Source organism: Thalassophryne amazonica, chromosome 16, assembly GCF_902500255.1.
Source record: "Thalassophryne amazonica chromosome 16, fThaAma1.1, whole genome shotgun sequence".
In the NCBI taxonomy this organism is placed as follows: Eukaryota; Metazoa; Chordata; class Actinopteri; order Batrachoidiformes; family Batrachoididae; genus Thalassophryne; species Thalassophryne amazonica.
In genome coordinates this window covers 91,993,833-92,020,736 of record NC_047118.1, presented here as the reverse complement: position 1 = coordinate 92,020,736, position 26,904 = coordinate 91,993,833, and the positions used below count along the sequence as shown (strand labels likewise).

General features: G+C 44.2%; 1 protein-coding gene across 1 annotated transcript in view; it reads left to right on the top strand.

Annotated features, from left to right (window-relative positions):
• Positions 1-26,904, top strand: part of LOC117528787 (serine/threonine-protein kinase SMG1-like) — a gene marked incomplete at its 5' end in the record, with an annotated part of 213,177 nt that overhangs the window by 101,768 nt on the left and 84,505 nt on the right. Inside the window, 4 exon segments of the mRNA XM_034191411.1 lie at positions 15,184-15,377; positions 16,308-16,480; positions 16,997-17,276; positions 17,959-18,231. Of these exon segments, the coding sequence (XP_034047302.1) occupies positions 15,184-15,377; positions 16,308-16,480; positions 16,997-17,276; positions 17,959-18,231 (920 nt within the window).

Below are 26,904 nucleotides of genomic sequence, written 5' to 3'. Positions count from 1 at the left end.
TTCTCATTCCCCTGACATTCCAGCTTGTAATAAGAGCATCAATATATTCTTTTTTACTTTCCATTTAGTGATTTATGATAAACAAGATTAGGACCAAAAATCACCATACCTCTTTCCTTGATAAAGTGCACATTTACACAGTCATACTCATTCATGCACATATATACACACACATTGAACCCAGAACATATTTTAAACTTCCCCTTACCCACCCCTGGTATTCCATCCAGTGGAATGAGAACCCCACCCCTTTGAACACTGAAGTTCCCCAGGATGCCGATCCACAATACTGGGGAGAAGCTAACCAACATGACCTTTCTCCCTTGTTCCAACATCGACACCCCAACACCATGTTAGTTCTAATGTCTCTTAACCCCCTTGAAATAAGTATAACAATGGAAGATGTAAAAATAACAGTATACTGTATATATTGCTATTGATATCCAAATTATAACTGCCAACTATAACCTTGAGTTACTGAAGCTTAGCTTAGTAAATAAACAAAAAATATTTTAAATGAAAATATAGACATAAGAAAAACAAAACAAAAACACACCCTGTATTTATCAGGTATCACCTGCTTAGAAATGTTTGTTTTATATCAGGAAATTCTTGATCCACATATTACCACGTTTCAGTTCAAACGCCACCGGTGTTCTCCGTGAAACCTTGAAGTCGCCTGTAGAATTCCTCTGCTTCCTTAGGTGTGGAAAAAAGGTGGATCTTACTGTCATGGAGAATTCTAATCCTGCATGGATTGTATTGAAACCCACGGAAAGCGTTAATGTCGATGAAGTTCTTGATGACGGATTGAAAGTTCTTTCCTGTCCGAGCTGTTTCGGCCGAGAAGTCTTGTGCAAACGTGATCCTCTGGCCATCGTGCAAGATTTGTTGTTTTCTTGCTTCTCGGTAAACAAACTCTCTCTCTTGTAAGTTTAGAAACCGGATCAGAACGGCTCTGTTCTGGCCTGGTCTGGCTGTTGCTGGTGTGCGGTGGGCTCGTTCCAATGTAAATGAACGGTGCGTCAGGCCCAGCCATTTCGGTAGCATCTCAGTAATATAGTCGATAAGTCTACTATTCCCCTCGACTCCTTCACGTATTCCAAACACACGGAGATTTTTACGTCTTCCACGATTTTCCACGTCCTCCAATTTAGCCTCCAGGGAAGCAATGCGCTTAAGAGCAGTTTGTAGAGTTGTGTCGGCTTCCTCCTGTTTAGTTTCGGATGTGGCTATGCGGGCTTCGGCCTGTTCAATGCGAGTCGTGTTTGCAGAGACGTCTTGTATTGTCTGTGTTAGGTTACTCTCTAATGTTGTGAGGGCGGATGACATATTGCTCAATTTTTGATCAATACCACCGAGTCTTCCTCCAAAGTCTGAGCGCATTGACTTTAGTTCTGACAGTACATCTTCGATGCTAGCCATATTAGCACACTCCGTGTTAGTAGTAGCATTAGCATCCGTGCTATCCTGGAGATTTGTCGGGGTTGTTCTGGTACTCGTTTTGCGTCCGCGGGTGAAAAGATCGCACTGTTTCATGGACGTTGTCTTTGACATGACCCCCACGCAGCGTGTAAAGTGAAAGTTGGCAGTTAATAAGGGTTTTGTTCATAAAAACAAGAACACGGTGTCGGAGCCACAGCGCTAAGTCGCCATCTTGGTCATGTGGTTCCCGGAACCTCTCACATTGTAGCATTTTTAAATAATTTATTTGTAAACTATGGTGGAAAATAAGTATTTGGTCACCCACAAACAAGCAAGATTTCTGGCTCTCACAGACCTGTAACTTCTTCTTTAAGAAGCTCTTCTGTCCTTCACCTGTTACCTGTATTAATGGCACCTGTTTGAAGTTGCTATCTGTATAAATGACACCTGTCCACAGCCTCAAACAGTCAGACTCCAAACTCAACCATGGCCAAGACCAAAGAGCTGTCGAAGGACACCAGGAAGAAAATTGTAGATGTGCACCAGGCTGGGAAGAATGAACCAGGAAGAAAATTGTAGATGTGCACCAGGCTGGGAAGAGTGAATCTACAATAGTCAAACAGGTTGTTGTGAATAAATCAACTGTGGGAGCAATTGTTAGAAAATGGAAGACATACAAGACCATTGATAATCTCCCTCGATCTGGGGTACATGCAAGATGTCATCCCGTGGGGTCAAAATGATCATGAGAACGGTGAACAAAAATCCCAGAACTCTGATGAAGGACCTGCAGAGAGCTGGGACCAAAGTAACAAAGGCTACACACAACGCAGAGAGGGACTCAAGTCCTGCAGTGCCAGGCGTGTCCCCCTGCTTAAGCCAGTACATGTCCAGGCCCATCTGTAGTTTACCAGAGAGCATATGGATGATCCAGAAGAGGACTGGGAGAATATCATGTGGTCAGATGAAACCAAAATAGAACTTTCTAGTAAAAACTCCTCGTTGTGTTTGGAGGAAGAAGAATGCTGAGTTGGATCCCAAGAACATCAAATCTACTGTGAAGCATGGGGGGTGGAAACATCATGCTTTGGGGCTGTTTTTCTGCAAAGGGGACAGGACGACTGATCCATGTTAAGGGAACAATGAACGTGGCCATGTATCGTGAGATTTTAAGCAAAAACCTCCTTCCTTCAGTGAGTGAGAGCATTGAAAATGCAACATGGCTGGGTCTTCCAGCATGACAGTGATCCCAAACACACCGCTCGGGCAACGAAGGAGTGGCTCCGTAAAAAGCTTTTCAAGGTTCTGGAGTGGCCAATCCAGTCTCCAGACCTGAACCCCATAGGAAATTTGTTGAGGGAGTTGAAAGTCCGTGTTGCCCAGTGACAGCCCCAAAACATCACTGCTCTAGAGGAGATCTGCATGGAGGAATGGACCAAAATACCAGATAGTGTGTGCAAACCTGGTGAAGACTTACAGGAAACGTTTGACCTCTGTCATTGCCAACAAAGATTGTTACAAAGTATTGAGTTGAACTTTTGTTACTGACCATATACTTATTTTCCACGATAATTTACAAATAAATTCTTTAAAAATCCTACAGTGTGATTTCCTGGATTTTTTTTTTTTCTCATTTTGTCTCTCACAGTTGAAGTCGACCTATGATGAAAATTACAGACCTCTTTCATCTTTCTAAGTAGGAGAACTTGCACAATCAGGGCTGACCAAATACGTTTTGACCCCACTGTACAGTGACAAAGTAATACAGCTGATTTTTATTCTTCTGACCTTGGCAACATGTAGCATCGTTGGCAGAGCAGAGAATCAAATGTTCAAATGAGTTAGATTTGTGACCCCCAGCAGCTAATAAACTAAACCTAGATTTATAAATAAGAGCAACACCCCTGCCTTGCTTCGCATCATGGGGGACGCGACTAAATGTATATGGTGGTGGGCAGGCTTCATTTAAGGGGAGGACAACTGTAGGTTTAAGCCAGGTTTCACATAATCCAATCATATCTAAGTGATGATCAATAATTAGATCATTAATCAACAATGATTTTGAGGACAGTGATCTTATGTTAATGAGACCCAGACTAATGACATCAGTGGGGTTGACTGCTGCACTTGGGTGGTTCCAGAGTAGCATATATAAGATGCCTGGAAGTTAGTTTAGGTTTGAGACATTCCACGTGGGTTGTAGGTAGCAGACACAAAATGTGTCATATTTCTGGTGTCAGAAAAATTATGCTTATACCATCATAACCCTTTTGTTTTTATTATCGTTTGTTCTGCATCACATATCTAATGCATGCTTATATTTTTGCACTGTGCTGTGTTGCACGTCTCTGCTGGGATTGCTGGCCTTAAAACGAGGAACCTTTTCGTGGGATGACAGTGAAACAACAGAACTGATGAGCACCAGTCGGTTCCACATCCTGCCTAAAGATGGGTTGTTTGATGGGAAGAGAAGGGAGTATAAGCTAGCAATCAAAACAAATCCACAGATAGGACATGTAATAGATCTTTGTTCAACAGCTGCACAGGATGTTTTGCATATGTATCTACTCAAGGTACCTGACAAATTGTGAGACGCATGTGAGTTTTCAGTCAATGACTATATGATCACGCCCTGCTTGTACATCACACTGTTTGAGTGAATAAAAATGCTGAGCAGAGGGAGACTCTCGAAGAGTCAAAAAGAGAGAGGTGGAGACTGACTGCTCTGAGCCTGCTCTTCCCTTTGCATGCAAAGCTGACAGAAAAGATTTGCTGCGTTCCGTGTCCATTAATTTCATGGTGTCTAAAGGTGTTTGACCCTAACATTTCTTGCTGTTTCCGCCCGGTTGCCAATATACCCAGTCGCTGACAGGAGGAGGAGGACACGCCGAAGCCCGTCGACGGCCAGTCCTTAATAGTGGGACTGAAGCAAAGACCTGGGAGGGTTCGTTCCTCGCCAGGCCGGCGATTTAGAGTCACCTCCGACTGCCAACGGCGGATTGACGGCATCCGGACCCAAACGAGTGGAACGGAGACAGCAAAACAAGTAAGGTGTTGGATTTGTAAGATATACAGCTGTTTTAGCATGGTCATGCTGAACTGACCCTTTGAGAATAGTGGCGCCAAGGACCACAGTAACAGTGAATGCATTCTAGTGAAGTGTGAGTTTTGGACATCACGTAGTTATTATGGGAAATTGTTGTTGCTCCAAGGAGGAGCCTAGACTTATAGGAGATGTGAAATTTATGTTGTCTTTAAATCCTGATACTGTTAAATTTTGCCAAAGTGGAAGAGGAAATATGGTGTTTCTGGGAAGCTGAAGTTGGAAGACTAGAAGGATGTTGTGGGAAAGTTAGAAGTAAGTGTGGCAGGGAAGACAGGGAAAGCGAAGGGACAGAAAGAGGAAGAGCTGAAAGTAACAAAGTTGTGGCTGGAACAGTGTGTGAAAAGAAGGAAAGGAGTCACAGAGACTAAAGCAATGTTGGTAAGAGAGGAGGACGATGAAGGTGTGGTTGTGGTTAGAAGGAAGAAAAAATTAAAGATAGAGGAACCACAGACTGAACCATCTGATTCACAAGAGACAGACAAAATGCCGACAACAGCCAAACTGTCTCCTGAGCCAGATGAGACTGCCGGTGCTCAAATGGAGCTACGAGACAGACAGCAAATTAAAAAACCACAGCGTTACCGCAGTGAATCATTTCCTCAAATCCAGGTCCCTAATCCTGATCCAGGGGAGGACCGTGAAACCATTATGTATGTTTTCCGACCGTGGAATTTGAAAGAGGCGGCAGATGCCGTCTCAGGTGTAGCTGACGTTCAAGAGGACCCAGAGGAGTGGATGGAGGACATAATGGGGACAATACAGTCGTACCGATTGAATCGCCAGGAGGCTGGCGAAGCGATGCAATGTTCATTAGGGAAAAATTGGGCCAGGGTTAGGGGAAACTACACCGGTCGAAGGGACAACGGTACGGTTTTCCCCTATCCTGTCAATGGCGAATTGGAAGACCGTTATAAAGGGCAATTGAAAGACGTTTTCACATGGGTCCACGAAACTGTCCAGTGACGCGTTAATTATGCACACCTAGCGGGTGTCAAACAAAAGATCGATGAAACACCAGACGACTTTTTAGTCCGTTTCCAAAAGGAGTTTTGTTTCCATAGCGGGATTCCATTTGAGGAGGACGCAAAAAGTCTGTATCAGCAACAATTAAAAAAAGCATCAATGAATGGGTTCCAACCAAGTTTAAGTGCCTGGATAAGGAAACATATGGTTGAATTTGATACGGCATCTGTTGCCTCAGTTATGGGCCAGACACGCTTCTAAAGTTATTGAATTTTAGAAAAATGTCAAAAATAAATCTGGCGCTTATGTGTTCTGGACCGACGATGCTCCATCTACAAGGGGAGAAGTATTTGTCCAGTGGGAGAACCGTCCGTAAGGTCACTACCGCGGCTGAGGGCGTGGCCGGGGAGGTTTCCATGGTGGAAAAATTAATCAAGGCAGACTGAATCCAGATGCGTGCTGGATTTGCGGCAAAGTAGGACATTATGCCAGAGACTGTCCTTATAATGATGGAGAACAACAAGGTTACGGAGGACACCGTGGCCCCAAACCCTCTGCACCACCATGCCATGATGATTACAACAAATCAAAGTGACTAGGTGCTGTGTCCGCATTGCTGGAAATTTGTGTGGATGTTTGTGCCGCTTGGAATGTGTTGACCTTATTGGAGGAAAAACCAAACATCTTTTTGAAATTGAATGGTAAAGTAGTTGAGTTTCTCTGTGATTCAGGTGCATGTAGGACTGTTCTTAAAACAGCAGTGCCTCATGTCCAAGTGTCAAATGGAACAATTTGGGTTAAATCAGCTAATGGTTCTACTGAACAACAAAGATTATCCAAACCAATTTGACGCTGATCCTGAGAGTGGTGATAGTGTCCGAGCTTCAGTGGTTCTCTCACCAGACTGTCCTGTTAACTTGCTGGGGAGAGATTTAATGAAGCTCCTCCATATTGCTGTTGTTCCTACATCAAAGGGCACGAAAGCAGTCAGGATCAACCCAGATGATGTCTTTCACACATGTAGAAACTGATAACCATAGAGTTTATTATTCGCTTGATTTGACACAAAACCCATTTTCTGAGGTCACTGACAAATTGCTAATGATGGCTCAAGCCACACTGCAACAACCAGAAGACGTTACGGTGGCTGAAAAGTTACATGTTACCATGTGCATCACAAAGCAGCCTGATTGTGCTTAGAAGAGAGAGAAAGAGAGAAACTGATGTCACATGATCCAGCTGCCCTCCGCATTCCTTCTTTGTGCACAGACAGGAAGTCCACTGCAGGTACTATGTTACCTCCTGAAGTTAACCCGTTGTTTTTCATGCCTTGGAGCCCTCACGTGTCATTGTGTAAGCCTCAGACTCTGCAGTGGAAAGATGTAGGTCAATTTGTGACCCAAGCTGTGTGTGCTTCTGATTATCAGGTCCAAGATGAGGAAGGCTGGGAGTTTAGCCCCTCCATACAAATTTACCGCAAATCTTTGGGGCTGCTCACCAGTGCATACCCTGCTGTTCATGACCTTGACATATCCTGACCAGAAACGGCTGGTACTCTGCTAACAGCGGAGGAGGAGGCTGATCTTGCAGACCTCCCTGAAACACTTTGGGTCAAAGATCCCACTGATGTGGGACTTAAGTCTCTAGCTCCAGTGCAGTTGAAACCTAAATCCGACTGGATCTAGAGCGCGCCAATATCCGCTCAAAGCAGACGCACAAGAAGGTATTGGCAACAACCCTGACATAGAAAAGACAGAGAAAAGACTTTGGACAGACAAAGGCGCTACACTCGACAATAAACAGCTCTATTGTATACGTAACATGCCGGTTTTACCTCGGAGTCTATTTAAAGCAGCAGCCATTTTATCGCACGGGCCATGCCATGTGTCTACAGGAGGGATGGTAACCCTCATTAGTAACCATTTTGCAACATTTGGGTTCAGTTTATACTCCAAAAATTACTGTAGAATGTGCTCAACATGCATTCGACACAACCCACAAGGGAACGTGAGACCAAAACGAGGCCAGTTTCCACAACCACAGTATCTGTTTCAAATTCTTCACATGGATTTTATTGAACTCAACCCATTTGGAAAATGCATCGATAAGGACCAGGCAGTATTTATATGGCCCACTCTGGTTGAGTTCAATAAAATCCATGTGTGGACACATGACATGGCCCGTGGGATAAAATGGCTGCTGCTTTAAATAGACTCCGAGATAAAACCGGCATGTCATGTATACAATAGAGCTGTTTATTGTCGAGTGTAGCGCCTTTGTCTGTCCAACCAACTGGTGCTCATCAGTTGTGTTGTTTCACTGTCATCCCACGAGATCTTTCCTCGTTTCAAGGCCAGCAATCCCAGCAGAGACGTGCAACACAGCACAGTGCAAAAATATAAGCATGCATAAGATATGTGATGCAGAACAAACGATAATAAAAACATAAGTGTTATGATGGTATGAGCATAATTTTTCTGACATGTCCCTCCTGTTTGTCATTTGTGAATGCAGAACATCAGATGCCTATCACTTGCTTTCACACTTTCAATAGGCACATCATAAAAGCATTACACATTCTCATATCCTGCTTCAGCACTGACCTTGTCAATTTGTTACCGCATAGTTTCATAGCTTCTGTTCTGCTGTTGTACCAGGACTTGGTACTGCAAAAAAGACCGGGTCACCGTGCGGTTGAGCATGCTACGGATACATGGAAGCACACAAGTCATCAGAACACGAAACAGAATCACAACAGCAAGGATAGGAATACAAGTTTTCAAAAGGAGTTGCCACCAAGTTCCAGATGTGAACCAAGACAAAAAGTTGCAGCTCTTTGAATTCATGGAAGCCTGCACAGCATCTCTGGTGGTACTCATTTCAGCGATGGCCTTTTGAATGGCCCCGCCGTCGGCAGTGTTGTCCAGAATAAAGGTGCAGCATTCAGTTCCCACTATCACGCACACAACTCCTTGTGGTGCGGTTAGGAGGTCGAGAACCATGCGGTTCTGTAGCACCATCAGTCGTAGAGCGGTGAGTTCTTCCGAAGTGGCCTTTGCGAAAGTCAGTGATGAGTTCATGAACTGTAGGAACTTGTATCTGGTGAATTCCACTTCTCTTCTTACATCGGAGATTCCAAAGTTGGGAAAGAGTGCTATGGCGATGTCTCGTCCTGTGGAAAAGATATGTTGATCGTTTGGGATTTCTGCATATCCTCGCTTGGTCCGGTGGTGACTCGGACGGAGACGGTCTGGTAGCTTGAGGAGCTGGTCTTTCGGGATTTAGACCATAGCCTGATGTAAAATCACCAAGCTGCAGACTCCGGACCAGTTGGTAGGTAAATTGGCGTATATGTTTGCGTCACACTGCCAACAGTAGTCTGTCAAGACTCTGGTGCCTTTTAATGATGGGGCAATGGGCGAACACCAGCACCTGTAAGGGTCGTCTTTACACCATGCTCTGTCTGGCTCATGTACCTTCACTTACCTTGGCGACGATAAACAAGGTGTGGTTACGCCCACAGTCTTCATGTTCAGCACAGCGTAGATGTGCCTTCTCACTGACGTATGTGCAGAAGGTATAAGTATTCTTACAGAGCGAGGGTGGTATTTCTCCCACTTTGTTTGTTCCTTTTCCTGTCACGCACACGTCATAGACTCCATAGTGGGTAACACCCACCATCACCTGGGGTTCGGTCATTGGCGGCCAAGCCATGTACACTGTGTGACGTGGATTCGTGCAGCCGTAGAAGTTTAGGGGATTGTTTGTCTTGTATGGCTTTGAATAATCTGCCTGTGCCATTGTCTTTCCCCTGCCAGGGTTTGTTGTCTCTGCTATCAGACATCCTGGGGCCACAGTCCTAGGACTAGTGGTGTAGACGCTGTGGTGGGATGACGACGTTGGCATGTGAGCACAGACATAAGTTTGTCATATTGTTGGAGGTGGCCGTGTAGTTGATAAAGCGCCACCACATGTTACCTTGGTAATGATACATCATTGTGCCATTAGGAAGTGCTTCAGAGCGGTGGTGTTTATCTTGTAGCCCACTTCTTCTCTCCTACTCTTGTCTCAGCCACCACATAAGGAGTCCAATCAGTATTCCACACACTAAGACTACAACACAACAGCTCCCTTCGCAACGCTGGTAACAGCGACGTTCCTGCCGCCGTTGTCCTGCCTGAACACGGCGCCCCACCAGAGTGTCCTCTGGTAGCATTGATGCTCAGCTTACAGTGTCACCAAAACACCTCACACTAAATGAGTAGGGATCAGGTGGTTACTTAACTGACGTTGAGACGAATCACCTCTAGATGGTGAAACCCCTTTGTAGTCAGACTTCCCCACTACTCATTGGAGGGTCTGGCACACGCTGTAGCTTACAGTGGCTTAGGTAGATCCAACTGGGTCGCTCGATGATTTTCACAGCGGTGGGTGTCGTCAGCAGCACTTGGTATGGCCCTTCCCAACGTGGACTGGACCAGCATTTCCTTTTGATGACTTTCATGAACACCCAATCACCGGGCTGTACCAGTGGACTGACCTGTAGAGGCAAAGAATCAGATGGCAGTAAGTTTGTTTTTGACGCATCTCTTTCTTGCAACAATCTCCTCATATAGTCTGCTAATGTGATCTCCTCATCAGCAGTTTCAAGGTCTTTTGGGAACACTGGCAACCTATAAGGTCTACCATATAAAACCTCAAATGGTGTGAGGCCTGTTCCTGCAGGTGTGATACGCATATAGAGTTTAACTAGTTCCAAACATTCTGGCCATGGTCTCCTTGTCTCTTCCATGCATTTTTTAAGTCTGCCTTTTACTGTTCCATTGGTTCTTTCCACCAAACCTGCACTTTGTGGGTGGTAGGCACAATGTTTTTTTTCAAAACCATTTGTAAATTTTCTACCATTCGTGAACTCACTTTATTCAATCAATCAATCAATCAATTTTTTTATATAGCGCCAAATCACAACAAACAGTTGCCCCAAGGCGCTTTATATTGTAAGGCAAGGCCATACAATAATTATGTAAAACCCCAACGGTCAAAACGACCCCCTGTGAGCAAGCACTTGGCTACAGTGGGAAGGAAAAACTCCCTTTTAACAGGAAGAAACCTCCAGCAGAACCAGGCTCAGGGAGGGGCAGTCTTCTGCTGGGACTGGTTGGGGCTGAGGGAGAAAAATGAACAGCCAATGGGCCATCCTCAATTTCCATGTTGTCCAATGTAGTAATTGGTATTAAGTTTGCAACGCATATCCCTCTTTGATTTTACAGACACGTCTACGAAAACAGGCCACAGTCTCAACTTGTTGAATTTCCCTCCCTGGCAGATAAACTGCACTATCACCATAGTGGATTTTCTGCACTAATTTCTCCACTAAGATAATGGATTCCACACCCACATTTGTCATAAGCCTTGTAGGGTCTCTAATCACCTGCTCCGTGGCCTACTGTAAAATCCTAATGCCACCCTCCCTGTAGAACTCTATCTATGTTCGCAGACAAGATGGCGGCGCCTTCCCCAGTAGGGTGGAGGCCGTCTGGCATCAGCAAGCCACGGCGTCCCCAGAATGAAGGCCTGTTATCAATTGTCAATTGTGTACATGAATGCGCCAGCCACCTATTTAACAATTTCAGCTTGCTAAATGGCTCATTACCCTGGAAGTGGAGGGGACCAGAGCTAAGAAGCTGTTCTAAATTTCAGACACGGCTCTCTAAAAGAGCCACCCTATCTTCAAACATCATGCAGGATTTATGTAAAATGTAAAGTAGTGTACTTTGTACACCAGAAAATTCAAGTGTATAGCCAAGCTAGCGTGGGCTAACTGCTAACGAAAATGCTAACCACTCCTAAGATTCACACAGGAGTAAAATAATGAGCTACAATTCACAGCAGTTACACTGAAAAAGTAATATAAGTATTAGTGTAAACAACACTAAATAACACTGGTCAACACGGTTTTTCTTGGATGGAGTTTTTCAACAGATTTTAGGTCATTTGGGGCTCTGAGTCTAAATCTGGTGTTAGTTTTTGCCAATCACATCATGTTTTTGAGATATGAAAGCAGATTTCTCGTATCACGCATTGAAGTAAAAGCTGCCGTCTGACACACCTCTTCAGTCCCATAAATGATATTACGGCTCATGTTTCACATTTTGTGAACTGGTTTAAAAACAATGCTTTTGAAGGTGCTTTTGTGTGATTAGTGAAGTCAAACTCATGAGTGAATGAGCAACTTTTGCATAATCTGTCAATACAGAACATTCAGATTGCAAAAAAACATGAAGTGATAGAGGAAATCTGAGGTCAGATTCAGCACCCAAAATGACCCAAAATCAGTTCTCAAATTCCATGCAAGAAATTATTTATTTTCTGTTGACCAGTGGTTTTTAGCTCTCAATATATACAATTGTATGTAAAAGTTTGGGCCCCCCTGATGATTTCCATGATTTTCCTTTATAAATCATTGGTTGTCTGGATCAGCAATTTCAGTTAAGTATATCATATTGCAGATGGACACAGTGATATTAGAGAAGTGAAATTAAGTTTATAGGATTAACAGAAAGTGTGCATAATTCTTTAAACAAAACCCGGCAGGTGCATAAATTTGGGCACCCCAACAGAAAAAATACATCAATATTTAGTAGATCCTCCTTTTGCAGAAATAACAGCCTCTAAACGCTTCCTATAGCTTCCAATGAGAGTCTGGATTCTGGTTGAAGGTATTTTGGACCATTCTTCTTTACAAAACATCTCAGGTTTGTTGGTTTCCGAGCACGGACAGCCCACTTAAAATCACACCACAGATTTTCAATAATATTCAGGTCTGGGGACTGAGATGGCCATTCCAGAACGTTGGACTTGTTCCTCTGCATGAATGCCTTAGTAGATTTTGAGCAGTGTTTAGGGTCGTTGTCTTGTTGAAAGATCCAGCCCCGGCACAACTTCAACTTTGTCACTGATTCATAAACATTGTTCTCACGAATCTGCTGATATTGACTAGAATCCATGTGACCCTCAACTTGAACAAGATTCCGAGTACCTGCACTGGCCACACGGCCCCACAAAATGATGGAACCACCTCCAAATTTTACTGTAGGTAGCAAGTGTTTTTCTTGGAATGCTGTTCTTTTTCAGCCATGCATACCGCCCCTTGTTATGTCCAAATAACTCAATTTTAGTTTCCTTAGTCCACAGCACCTTACCCAAAATGAAGCTGGCTTGTCCAAATGTGCTTTAACATAGCTCAAGCGACTCTGTTTGTGGCGTGTACGCAGAAAAGGCTTCCTCTGCATTACAGCATCATACAGCATCTGTTTGTGCAAAGTGCGCTGTATAGTAGAACGAGGCACAGAGACACTATCTGCAGCAAGATCATGTTCTAGGTCTTCGGAGCAGGTCTGTGGGTTGACTGTGACTGTTCTCACCATCCTTCACTTCAGCTTATCTGAGATTTTTCTTGGCCTGTCACTTCAGGCCTTAACTAGTACTGTGCCTGTGGTCTTCCATTTCCTCACTATGTTCCTCACAGTGGAAACTGACAGCTGAAATCTCTGAGATAGCTTTTTGTATCCTTCCCCCAAACCATGATGTTGAACAATCTTTGTTTTCAGGTCATTTGAGAGTTGTTTAGAGGCTTCCATGTTGCCACTCATTAGAAGAGATGCAAAAGAGGGGAAACATTTGTAAATGGCCACCTTAATACCCTTTCTCATGATTGGATTCACCTGTGTAAGGAGGTCAAGGGTCAGTGAGCTTACCAAACCAATTTTGTGTTCCAATAATTTGTGCTAAATGTATTCAATTGTTCTCCTGGGGGATTTCAATGCCCACGTGGGCAGCGACAGTGAGACCTGGAGGGGGGTGATCGGGAAGCACGGCCTCCCCGATCTGAACCCAAGTGATGTTCAGTTGTTGGACTTCTGTGCTAGTCATAGTTTGTAGTCATATCATCTGACCTTTGGCCACGTGTCTCGGACACTCGGGTGAAGAGAGGGGCAGAGCTGTCGACCGATCACCACCTGGTGGTGAGTTGGATCCGCTGGGAGGGGAGGAAGCCGGTCAGACCTGGCAGGCCCAAACGTATCGTGAGGGTTTGCTGGGAATGACTGGCGGAACCCTCTGTCAGCGAGGTCTTCAACTCCCACCTCCGGGAGAGCTTCTCCCAGATCCCGGGGGAGGTTGGAGACATGGAGTCCGTCCGAGTGGACCATGTTCTCCACCTCCATTGTCGATGCGGCCACTCGTAGCTGTGGTCGCAGGGTCTCTGGTGCCTGTCGCGGCGGCTATCCCCGAACCCGGTGGTGGACACCGGAAGTAAGGGATGCCGTCAAGCTGAAGAAGGAGTACTACTTATTTGTGTTGGTAGGTGGGACCCCGGAGGCAGCTGACAGGTACCGGCAGGCCAAGCGTGCCGCAGAGGCAAAAACATGGGTCTGATAGGAGTTCGGGGAGGCCATGGAGGAGGACTATTGGTCGTCCTTGAAGAGATTCTGGCAAACCGTAGCTCTCCACCAGCACTGTTTACGGTGCGGGTGGGGAGCTGTTGACCCTGACTGGGGATGTTGTCGGGCGGTGGAAGGAGTATTTCGAGGATCTCCTCAATCTCATCGTCACGTCTTCCGAAGAGGAAGCAGAGACTGGGGACTCAGAGGCGGACTCATCCATTACCCAGGCCGAAGTCACCGAGGTAGTTAGAAAGCTCCTCGGTGGCAAGGCTCCTGGGGTGGATGAAATCCGTCCTGAGTACCTTAAGTCTCTGGATGTTGTGGGCCTGTCTTGGCTGACACGCCTCTGCAACATCGCATGCTGATCGGGGACAGTGCCTCTGGATTGGCAGACCGGGGTGGTGGTCCCTCTGTTTAAGAAGGGGGACCGGAGGGTGTGTTCCAGCTATAGGGGGATCACACTCCTCAGCCTCCCTGGTAAGGTCTATTCCAGAGTACTGGAGAGGAGAATTCGACCGATGGTCGAACCTCGGATTCAGGAGGAGCAGTGTGGTTTTTGTCCTGGTCGCGGCACACTGGACCAGCTCTACACGCTCCATCGGGTGCTCGAGGGTTCATGGGAGTTCGCCCAACCAGTCTACATGTGTTTTGTGGATCTGGAGAAGGCGTTCGACCGTGTCCCTCGGGGCACCCTGTGGGGAGTGCTCCGGGAGTACGGGGTCCGGGGTCCTTTGCTAAGGGCTATCCGGTCCCTGTACGACCGCAGCAGGAGCTTGGTTCGCATTGCCAGTAGTAAGTCAAACCTGTTTCCAGTGCACATTGGCCTCCGCCAGGGCTGCCCTTTGTCACCGGTTCTGTTCATTATTTTTATGGACAGAATTCTAGTGCAGCCAGAGTTTAGAGGGGGTCCCAGTTTGGTTTGTTTGGTCAGTGTGTTTGTCTGCTATATGATATATTTCACTGAAATTTCTGATTAGGACAACCAATGATTTATAAAGGAAAATCATGAAAATTACCAGGTGTGCCAAACTTTTACATACAACTGTATATAAGTTTTTTTTTCTATAAATTCTACAGCCCTTTATATAAAATCCACATTAGTGGATGTGTGGTTAAATGTTTCGGTACTAGAAAAGGGTTCACCAAGGTCTGGTATCATGTCCTCCAAACCGTAGAGGACTTCCTGCTCCACCCAAAACCCTCAGTGTTGAGATGGTGTTTGACGATCAGACTGTCTGTGTTCAGGTGAACTGGTTCAAGAACCGGGACGAGATGCTGGCCGTGCTGCCGCAGCTGGAGGAGTCAGTGGAGGATTACCTGGACCTGCAGGAGTTACTGTGTCAGGGAGAGAAGCAGCAGGCCAAGCTGCAGGAGGAGACCACATACCTGGAGGGGGCGGACAGCAATCCAGACCACCTCGTTCACACCCTGGACCAAAGGTCAGAGGTCAACAGAGCCTTTTACCAGAACTCGTGTTGTGTTAGGCATGACGTTGTGATTGATGTGTGGACACACTGACGGGACGTGGTAGATTTAAGGGTGTCTTTGAGTGAGTGAGGATCAACGTGTTTCAGTAAAATAAATACACAAGTCCTTTTGCCCACAATGGAGGCGCTCAGTTAGCTCATGCAAGCGTTAGCACGCTGTGCGTGCCAGTTTTCATTCTGACTTTGGGCTGTTAGCATTGCTAACGTGTATTTGTGTTACATGTATGTGTTCAGAGAAGCATTTTTAAGTGCCTCATGAACCCTGTTGCTCACAATGAAGGTGTTGAGTTCATGCTAATATTAGCATCTGTGATGCTACTGCATCACAGGAGGTGATGGTCTAGTGGTTAAGCATTGTGCATCAGACCAGAGGATCTTCAGTTCAAATCCCAGCCTGACTGGAAAATTACTAAGGGCCCTTGGGCAGGGTCCTTAATCCCCTAGTTGCTCCTGGTGTGTATTGAGCGCCTTGTCTGCAGCCTGACATCGGGATGAATGTGAGGCATTATTGTAAAGCATTTTGACCTTCTGATGCAGATGGAAAAGTGCTATATAAATGCAGCCCATTTTTTATACTAGCCCATTAACATCGTACTTGTATCTGTAATAGGCTAACGTTAGCATGTATGTACTACTGTTCCTGTAAGTTTGTATTTTTTGAAGCACATTATAAATCAGCTCTTGCTAACTTTAGCTGTGACGTTAGCTAATGCTTTGGTAGTTTTTAGCTAAGATGATTTAGAAGGACTGTGGAGCTAACGTGTACGAGCTAGTGGACAGATGTAGCACGCTGTGTACGAGCTAGTGGACAGATGTAGCACGCTGTGTGTTGCTGACCACCACACTCTGAGATGTTCTGTGTCCCGTTCTCGGTCTGTCCAGGTACTCTGAACACACCCAGCTCCAGTCACGGCAACGAACAGTGCAGGAAGCCATCAAGAGCAAGCTGGCTGACCTGGACCAGTGGATCTCTCAGTACCACGCGGCCTTTTCCAGCCTGGAGGCGACCCAGCTGGCCAACCTGCTGCAGGACATCAGCACTTCTATAGATCTGGGTTAGTGTACCCCCTGAAATGTCCAGTCCCTCTTTATACAGGATGGATGTCGGCCCGAGGTCCTCAGAAAAGGTGCTGCAGTGTCGGCATTACTTCAGATTTGGGGTGTGAGGTGATGGTGCTGAAGGTCAGGACTCTGCACTGAGCTGCTGACCTGTCCAACACAAGCAGTCATTGTGGACAAAGCCAGTGCACAATCCTGGACTGGTCGTGGTACGAGTTTCAGTCCTGGGTCATCCCTGACGCTCCACCTCCGACTCAGCAGAACTGAAACTGGCCTCAATAGTTAGTGTGTTGCAGGGCCACTGCAGAATGAATATTCCTGCTTTTGTTTTCCACAGCTCCCAATCTGGGTCCCAGCACCATTTGTTGTTGTACCTGCTGCACTCATAGCGGTTTGTCTCAGTCAGGTGTCTGGTTCTGGTGGAGCAGAGCCAACAGCAGTCCAGTTATTACATGTCACACTTTTTATTCTTATGATGTGGCTCAGCCCGACTGTGTACCGTTGTCTTCCAGGTCCTCCCAGCTACGTTCCAGCCACAGCGTTCCTGCAGAATGCGGGTCAGGCACACCTCATCAGCCAGTGTGAGAGCGTGGATGCGGAGGTGGGATCCCTGCTGCAGCAGCGCCGCAGCGCCCTCCGCAGCTGTCTGGAGCAGTTGCACAGTTATGCCACAGTGGCTCTGCTGTACCCGCGGACCACCATGGTGCACCACCGAGTCCACCAGTGGAAGACCTGGCTGGAAGAACTGCTAGAAGACATGACGGTGGAGCACTGTCAGCACATCTACAGACAGTACGTGTTGCAGAGGGTTTTCTGTACTCTGATTGGTCAGACTGCAGAGGACCAGTTTCCAGTCCTTCACGGGTTTGAAGAATTGAACGTTTTGTTGTTTTTAATGTTATCCTGAGTCGGGTTGGTATTGAAACTGGTTCTTTTCGAGAATCATTAAGAAATTATTCGATCCACAATAGCTTTTTCACTTAGCGATCCCCTTATCGGTCCTTCAGTTGACATTACGCTGGCGTGGCCGTTACTTTTGAGGGTGTTTGGGGGGATGATCATTTCTCTACGTTGGTTTTGGACCCGCTGCAGAGCAGGTCTGTTTGAAGCTTGAACCAGTGAAGCACTGAGTCGAAGCGCTGCTTTAGCCGGCTGAGCTCAGCTCAAAGTCTGTGGCGTTACATTTGTACTATTAATATCTGAAAGGAAAAGCTTTTGACAAAAACTACAGATTTTGTTTATTTTTATTTACATCCAGAGATCAAGGATCCAGTGACCAATTTCATATTTATTTACTTTAAGACGCAATAAAATGCCGTTGACATAGAAAATCTATAAAGCCTACTTTTAGTACACAGAAAATTCACAGGAGGGATTCATAAGGGAATCGATAATGGCATCAATATCGATAAAATCGTATCAATACCCATTCCTAATCGTGAGTGAAAATTCTGTTTTTCCTGCCGCTCTGCAGATACGAGGTGCTGTTTGCGCCCCAGGCTCCTGCTGTGTCCTGCCAGTTCCTGTCCAGTGTGGACTTAGCTTTGCAGCACCAAGTGACTAAAAAGAACGAGCGTGTGCTGCAGCGAGCCGAGCGCATTAAGGCTGAGGGCGCCACCGTGGCAGCCTGCGAGGAGCAGCTGCAGGAGATTGAAAACTGCATTACAGGCTTCCTGCAGGAGAATGGAGAGTCCGGATCCTTGAGCCTCGCCGAAATCATCACATCTGCCCTCTGCATGCTCTGCAGGTTCAACACAAACACAAAGATCCCACAGCAAACGCTCAAAGATCCCACAGCAAACGCTCAAAGATCCCACAGCAAACGCACAAAGATCCCACAGCAAACGCACAAAGATCCCACAGCAAACGCACAAAGATCCCACAGCAAACGCACAAAGATCCCACAGCAAAGGCTCAAAGATCCCACCACAATTTGTAATTTATTTTCTATTAGCATTTTGTGTCAAATATATACATAACCTGTATTGTAAGCGCTGTGTGTTCATCTTCCTCATACTATCAACATCAGTTTACAATCATTTCAAAAGCACACATACCCTGACACAAAATGCTGTAAAGCAATATTAGAGGAAAAAAAGAAACACAACCAAAACAGTTAGCGAGTAGACTGTCGTTAAAACTTAACTAATGATCTGAGAAAACAAAATCAGGCCTGTGAGGTGTTAGATAGTGGATCCATTTTATCCAGTGTGAGGTAAACTGTCCCAGTTTGTAGTTGACACAGGCTCATATCTTTTCCATATTGTAAATGTCCCTTGTAATGTTCATCCATCCATTTAAAGTTGGACTTTCCTGTAATAATTTCTTGGTTAATGCCTTTTTAGCTGCGACCAACAAAATGTTCAATTAATTTGTCTTTTTTTTTTAACCATTTCCGGGGTAAATTTCCAAAATATGTAGTCTTCATCTCGAGAGGCATTGCACCCTTAAAAATGTTTTGTAGAGCCATGTGTATTTCTCTCCGGTAGTCCCAGAAAATGTGGTGGCGGTGGTTTGCATGTTGGTTACCACAGTTTTTCCAAATACAGGGGGGGTTCCATCGTAGTGAGATTTCTGAACGGGTGTAATAAATATCTTATCAGATTTTTCCAGCTGAATTCCCTCCAAATCTGTGAACTGGTACATTTTCAGTTATATCTCCACATTGCTGTCCATTCCTCCTCAGATATACTTATTCCTCCTTCTTGCTCCCATTTTTCTTTAATGTATGTAGTTGACTGTGTTTTATAATTGGACAAGCCTTTGTATGCACATGATATAATTCTACCATTAATATCAGAGTTATATGCTTTCATCAACATTTCTATAAAACTCACCTTTGCTTCTGAGACATTTTTCATTTTCAGAATAATATAGTGTCGTATCTGCAGAGAGCGGTAGAACTCCTGTTTTTCTAAAAGGTATCTTTCTTTAATTGTATCAGAACTAAGCATTGTTCCCCCTTTCAGTAGTTTACATAAAGCTGTCAAAGCCTTAAATGTCCAGTCCTTATACCTGGTATACAATCTACTAGGAATGAAGTCTGACTCATATTCACACCATTTAAGAACTATTATGGCCCCTTCTAACTTATGTTCTTTTATGATAGCTTTAGACATATTAAGAGTACATTTCACCATGGATTGTCAATACTTTTTATATAATTTTGTAGATTGTCAGCTGTAGTTGCCTCTATGGGAATGGAACATATTTTCTCTCCTATACTTTTCCATTGAGGATTTTATATATAGGATTGCACCAGCATATAATTGTTCTTATCTGTGTTGCGAGAAAATAAACTCTGAGAGAAGGTAGACCCCACCCCCCCCCTCTCCTTGGTCAGCTGTAAAGTTTTGAGATGGACCCTAGGTCTCTTGCCTCGCCATATATATCTTGATAATATTTTTTCCCATTCATTAAAATGGCATCAATTGATTTCTGTTGGTAGGGTGTGATATAATGTAATAATCAAAGTAAATATTCATTTATAGATTCAATTCTTGAAGAAAAATTGAGAAAAGGAGTTAGGCTCCACCTGGTTATATCTTCCTTAATTTTTTTGTATACAGGAACATAATTCCATTCAAATAATTTGATAAATCTTGTGGGATGTTTGTCTAAATATCTGATGGATTGTGTTTGCCATATCATTGCATATTCATTCTATTACGTCTGATGGTTGTAATTATATATAAGTAATTGAGCCTTACCCATATTAACCTTGTATCCTGATAATTTACTATATTGCTCAGATGATTTTATCAATTCAGGTAAAGCATACTTTGGTTGTCCTAAGTACACTAAAATATCCGCATAGCAGGCTAATTTATACTCTGTACCTTTTATAAAGATTCCCTTATTATTTTTTTTTTCTCTAATGTGCTGAGCCAACAGTTCTAAATATAATGCAAAAAGTAGAGGTGACCATGCACAGCCCTGTCTGGAGCCTCTTTCCAGAGTAAAGCTCTTTGATAAGGATCCATTTATTGTGATTCTAGCAGTAGGATTGTTGTGTAATGACTGTATAGTTTTAACAATTGTATCATGGAAGCCAAACCTATAAAATCCCAATTAACTGAGTCAGATGCTTTTTCCGCATCTACTCTTATCACTATTGCCTTAGTCTTGTGTATGTCTTTCGGATATCATTTTGTGTTTGGCGTTGTTGTATAAAACCTGTCTGGCCATTATGTTAGTAATGTAGGTAGGAACTTCTCTATTCGTCTGGCCATAATCGAGGTGATAATCAGTAATCTATGTTAAGAACTGATATGGGTCGCTAGGATCCACACTCCACTTTATCTTTACCTTCTTTTGGTGTAGCCAATATGATCACCTCCTTCCAACTGGGCGGTGTTTGCGCCTTTTTAAAAACCCAATTCAGTATGGGAAGTGTAAGAGGTGTTAATTAATCTCTAAATTTCTTACACCACTCAGCTGTACAGCCATCTGATCCTGGTGATTTATTTAATTTGAGTCTAGTTATTGCATTTGTTAATTCCCCTTCAGTTACATCAGCAGTCATTATTTCGTTCCTCATTTAATGTGGGCAGCTCTAAAGAATTTAGATAAGTGTCAATTTGGTCTACATTATCTCCTGATACCTTAGAATATAACGTTTTATAAAATACATCAAATGATTTCTGAATGTCACTTAATTTATTTTTTATTTTGCTTGTTCTTGGATCCCAAATTCTATAAATTGTATTTTCTGCGTGGCCAAGTGGTTAATGCGCTTAATTTCAGTGCAGAAGACTCCAGGTTCAAATCCCACCCCTGCCACATTTCTCCATGTAATGTGGAGTTGGCATCAGGAAGGGCATCAGGCGTAAAACCTTGCCAATTCAACATGCAGATCCATGTTGGATTTGCTGTGGCGACACCCAGTGCAAACAAGGGAGCAGCCGAAGGAACTTACCTTTTTTTTTTCCTTTAATTTTCAGGATAATATCTTAAGAGATTTAGATCCACTTTCATAATGTCTGTTTTAAAAACATTAGTTTCTTTTGTGTGTGTGTGTGTGTGTGTGTGTGGGGGGGGGGGGGGGATAATTAATTTAATTCCTAATTTTTTAAATATCCTCTAATAAATTTTGCTCCAAAATTAGTTTTCGCTCCAGTTGCTTTAATTTATTTTGTAATTCTTAATTTTTTTTATTCAGAATTTTCTTCTTATATGATGAGAATGCAATAATTTTCCCTCTTAATACAGCCTTTAGGGTGTCCCACAGGATGGGGTGTGAGGCCTCACCATTATCATTGAATTCTAAGTAGAGGCTGATTTCCTTTTTGATTTTTTTTTTTTTTTTTTTTTTTTTTCCTTAAATTGAAAATTGTTTAATAAACTTTAATTTAGTTTTCGTGTAGTATTTTTCACTTGCAGGCTAAAGTCAACATTTAAGTAAATGTTGACTTTAGCCTGCATGGTCACTTAGATCCATTTGTCCCAATTCTGCAATCTTTTATCTTATCTTTATCTTTTCCAAATGTTAGAAAATAATCAATTCTTGTATATGGGGTGTGTGGGGCAGATTAGTGTGTATTGTCTCTTCTGATGGGGAAGAAGTCTCTCCATATACAGTGAGGAAAATAAGTATTTGAACACCCTGCAGTTTTGCAAGTTCTCCCACTTAGAAATCATGGAGGGGTCTGAAATGTTCATCTTAGGTGCATGTCCACTGTGAGAGACATAATCTAAAATAAAATCCGGAAATCACAATGTATGATTTTTAAATAATGAATTTGCTTTTTATTGCATAAAATATAAGTATTTGATCACCTACCAATCAGCAAGAATTGTCTCTCACAGACCTGTTAATTTTTCTTTAAGAAGCCCTCTTATTCTGCACTCTTTACCTGTATTAATTGCACCTGTTTGAACTTGTTACCTGTATAAAAGACACCTGTTCACACACTCAATCAATCACACTCCAACCTGTCCACCATAGCCAAGACCAAAGAGCTGTCTAAGGACACCAGGGACAAAACTGTAGACCTGCACAAGGCTGGGATGGACTACAGGACAACAGGCAAACAGCTTGGTAGAAGACAACAACTGTTATGATTATTTATTAGAAAGTGGAAGAAACACAAGATGACTGTCAATCTCCCTCGGTCTGGGATTCCATGCAAGATCTCACTTTGTGGGGTAAGGATGATTCTGAGAAAGCTCAGAACTACACAGGAGGACCTGGTCAATGACCTGAAGAGAGCTGGGACCACAGTCACAAAGATTAGTAACACATGATGCTGTCATGGTTTAAAATCCTGCAGGGCAGCAAGGTCCCCCTGCTCAAGCCAGCACATGTCCAGGCCCGTTTGAAGTTCACCAGTGACCATCTGGATGATCCAGAGGAGGCATGGGAGAAGGTCATGTGGTCAGATGAGACCAGAATAGAGCTTTTTGGAATCATCTCCACTTACCATGTTTAGAGGATGAGAACAACCCCAAGAAAACCATCCCAACCGTGAAGCATGGGGGTGGAAACATCATACTCTGGGGTGCTCTTCTGCAAAGGGGACAGGACGACTGCACCGTATTGAAGGGAGGATGGATGGGGTCATGTATTGTGAGATTTTGGCAAACAACCTCCTTCCCTCAGTAAGAGCATTGAAGATGGGTCATGGCTGGGTCTTCCAGCATGACAATGACCCCAAACACACAGCCAGGACAACTAAGGAGGGGCTCCGTAAGAAGCATTTCAAGGTCCTGGAGTGGCCTGGCCAGTCTCCAGACCTGAACTCAATAGAAGATCTTTGGAGGGAGCTGAAACTCCAAACCTGAAAGATCTAGCGAAGATCTGTATGGAGGAGTGGACCAAAATCCCTGCTGCAGTGTGTGAAAACCTGGTGAAAAACTACAGGAAACGTTTGACCTCTGTAACTGCAAACAAAGGCTACTGTACCAAATATTAACATTGATTTTCACAGGTGTTCAAATACTTATTTGCAGCAGTAACATACAAATAAATTATTAAAAAATCATACATTGTGATTTCCGGATTTTTTTTTTTTTTTTAGATTATGTCTCTCACAGTGGACATGCCACCTAAGACACTGGACACCTAAGATGAAAATTTCAGACCCCTCCATGATTTCTAAGTGGGAGAACTTGCAAAATCGCAGGGTGTTCAAATACTTATTTTCCTCACTGTATCTTTTAGTCCAACGTCCTCGAACGGTGCCTTTACTTTTTTATGAAGGGACTTTCCAACAAGGTGTTTTTTTTATTATAACCATCTAACTGGGGTTGTAGGTGTATATTTAAGCCTCCCCCACAGATCAACATTCCTTCTGTTGCCGTTACCATAATGGTAAATGGACTGCATTTGGCCTCGTCAACACTTTCTAATATTTGTTGAAAATGTCTTATTTGGCTATGATATGAGGTGAGATTAATAATTTGTTGTGGAGAGGCTAGTTTAGGCTGCCATTCGGTGTGGTGACATCACCGGAACCCTTGTCAGCTCATTCCTGATGAGGTCAACTACAAACATCTCTGCACCATCAAGCTAGCAGCGTGTTAATGAATCACTGCCGTTCAACATACGGAGAATGTCTCTGCTTCCTCTGTCTTTCTGCCGTCTTCTCTGTTTAAGACACTCTTAGGCTTCCTAAAAGTCCTCTTCCGTCCTCTTAACAGTTTTTCACCTTAGGAGCTCTCTTAGGACCTAAGACGCTTTCTGGACAACTTTTATCTTAACAAGGGAAAGAATTCAAGGAATTCTAAGATTTTTCTTATGATATCACTAAGAGCTACTTTTCGCGTTAAGATGCTTCGTGAATATGGGCCCTGGTATTTTTTGGGGACCGCATGGTGGTTCTCGTAACAGTTTGCTTTGTTGTGGACTTTAAATCTATGAGCCCCTTATTTTCTCAATAATCATGCATTAAGTCAACCTAATGGATGAAGCTAAGGACAGCTGCTAAAAGTGACAGCACTGTTAGCATACAACACGAAACAAGATGAGTTTCATTCAGAGCAAATATGACAGACGTCTCAGATGATCTGCTAGGACATTTGACCACAACAACTAGACAGATTATTGTAGGTGTTTGTAATAAAAGACTCCAAAAAGGACACACACAACAACTAGGAGACGCATCCTGTAGACAACTAGGTAAAAACGCTACATACAAGGAGCACTTGGGCTCAGGATAGGTCTCTATTCAGAGAGACAAAAAAAAGACCTTGGACATTTTAACATAGACTACTTTGAGAATGTGCTCTGTTTTAGAGCCAGCCTCAAGTGGCCAGTCAAGGAACTGCAAAACTGCAGAAAAGTTAGTGATACCCAAGTAGAAAGATTCAGCATGCTTTATGCAATGATGCCATAGCATAATAGACATTGTGGAGTTACTGCTTCAGAAGTGTTTTAGTAGGCCATCCACAAGTCAAAATGACCAACTGATTGACAGAATACGGACTTTGGTCGTGACCGTCATGTAACCATAGAAGAACTTTTGGACAGTGTGTGCAGATAAGGACAGGTTTGGTTTGGTTCATTTGGCTTTGGACGTCTGGAGAGTGTCAGCAAAAGTCATGGTGAAGCTGCTAACAGTGGAGTGGAATTAACTGCATCTGGAAGTCTTGCAGGACATGATAAATGCACTGAATTTATAATGCACTTCTCCACCTAGAACAGAAGCTCAAATCGTTTTACATAGTCCATGAGCCAGTCATCAATTTTGACCTAGTCGGTACCACTTAAGGTGACTAAATGACACTTAGAATCCAGCCTCCATGTATCATGGTCTACACAAAAATGTATGATAGCAATCCCAGGGTGATAGCTGTAGCCAGGTAGGGGTCAATGAAGAATTACACAGAGGTCAAACTTTAAAAATGCTCCAATCATGTTGAAAACTATATCACATAATTTGTCTGATCATAACAATTCCAACAAAATATGGTTTGAACTATCTGTGATGGAATGTTCTGGATTTATGGGGTAAAAACAGCAACAATGGTGACAAAGGTCAATTTCAGTTTGTAGAGGGGTCAAATATTAAAGTTGCTCCAATTTCAGTAAAAAAAAAAAATGCAAATTATTGGTTGAAATAAAAGGATTAATAAATGGAATAGTTTTGGCTCTGTTGAATGTTTGGCCTCCAAAGTAAAGGTCAGACAAGGTCGACATCCATTGAATTCTATGACATGTGACATATTTTACCGTGTAACATAACTAAGCATGACAGATGGTGCAAACTATTCCTTTTTAGAACCCTATTAACCCAAACAATGACATGACGATACTGACGATGTGGTGCGATATGATTCATCCCTGTTCCTAATTTGATGCAATTTGATATGTATTTGATGGCGATTCAATTACTCACAACGCACAACCAGCCCACCTCCCTCCCCCCTCACTGTAACTCTGACCAAGGTGAGAGACCAGCTCCTGCAGCTGAAGCAGAGGAAGCAGCAGGACCTGATGGGATCTCCCTGAGGCTGCTGAGGACCTGTGCAGATGAGCTCTGTGAGGTCCTCAGCCACATCTTCAACAAGAGCCTCAGCCTGGGGGTGGTCCCCACCCTGTGGAAGACCTGCTGTGTGGTCCCGGTTCCCAAAACACTGCACACCAAGGAACCGGCCTACTACAGACCAGTTGCCCTGACCTCCCACCTCATAAAGACCATGGAACGGCTCGTCCTGTCTCACCTCCGCACCGTGGTGAGCGACATCCTGGACCCGCTGCAGTTCACCTACAGGCCCAACATCGGGGTAGATGACAGTCTCCAGTGCTCACCCACCTGGAGACCGGCGGGAGCGCTGTGAGAGTCATGTTCTTTGATTTCTCCAGCGCTTTCAACACCATCAGACCGACGCTGCTGCGGGGGAAGCTGGAGGACGTAGGTGTGGATGGACATCTCGCCGCCTGGACCATCGACTACCTCACTGACCGCCCACAGTACGTGCGGCTGCGCAGCTGTCAGTCTGAGGTCGTAAGGTGCAGCACCGGGGCCCCCCAGGGCACCGTCCTCTCCGCTTTCCTCTTCACCCTCTACACCTCGGGCTTCACCTACAACACAGACAGCTGCCACCTCCAGAAGTTCTCTGACTTTGCCATTGTGGGTCGTGTGTCTGAGGGGAACGAGCTGGAGTACCGGTCGGTCATCACAGACTTCGTGGACTGGTGTGAGTGCAACCACTTGTCTCAACACCAGTAAGACGAAGGAGATGGTGATCGACTTCAGGAGGAAACCACCACCTCACCCACCAGTGAACAGCCAGGGGGAGGACATAAAGACTGTGGACAGTCTCAAATACCTGGGTGTTCACCTCAACAAACTGGACTGGACTCACAACACTGACGCCCTGTACAAAAAAAGACAGTCGCCTCCACCTCCTGAGGAGACTGAGATACTTTGGAGTGAGCAGGCATCTGCTTACGACCTTCTATGACTCTGTTGTAGCC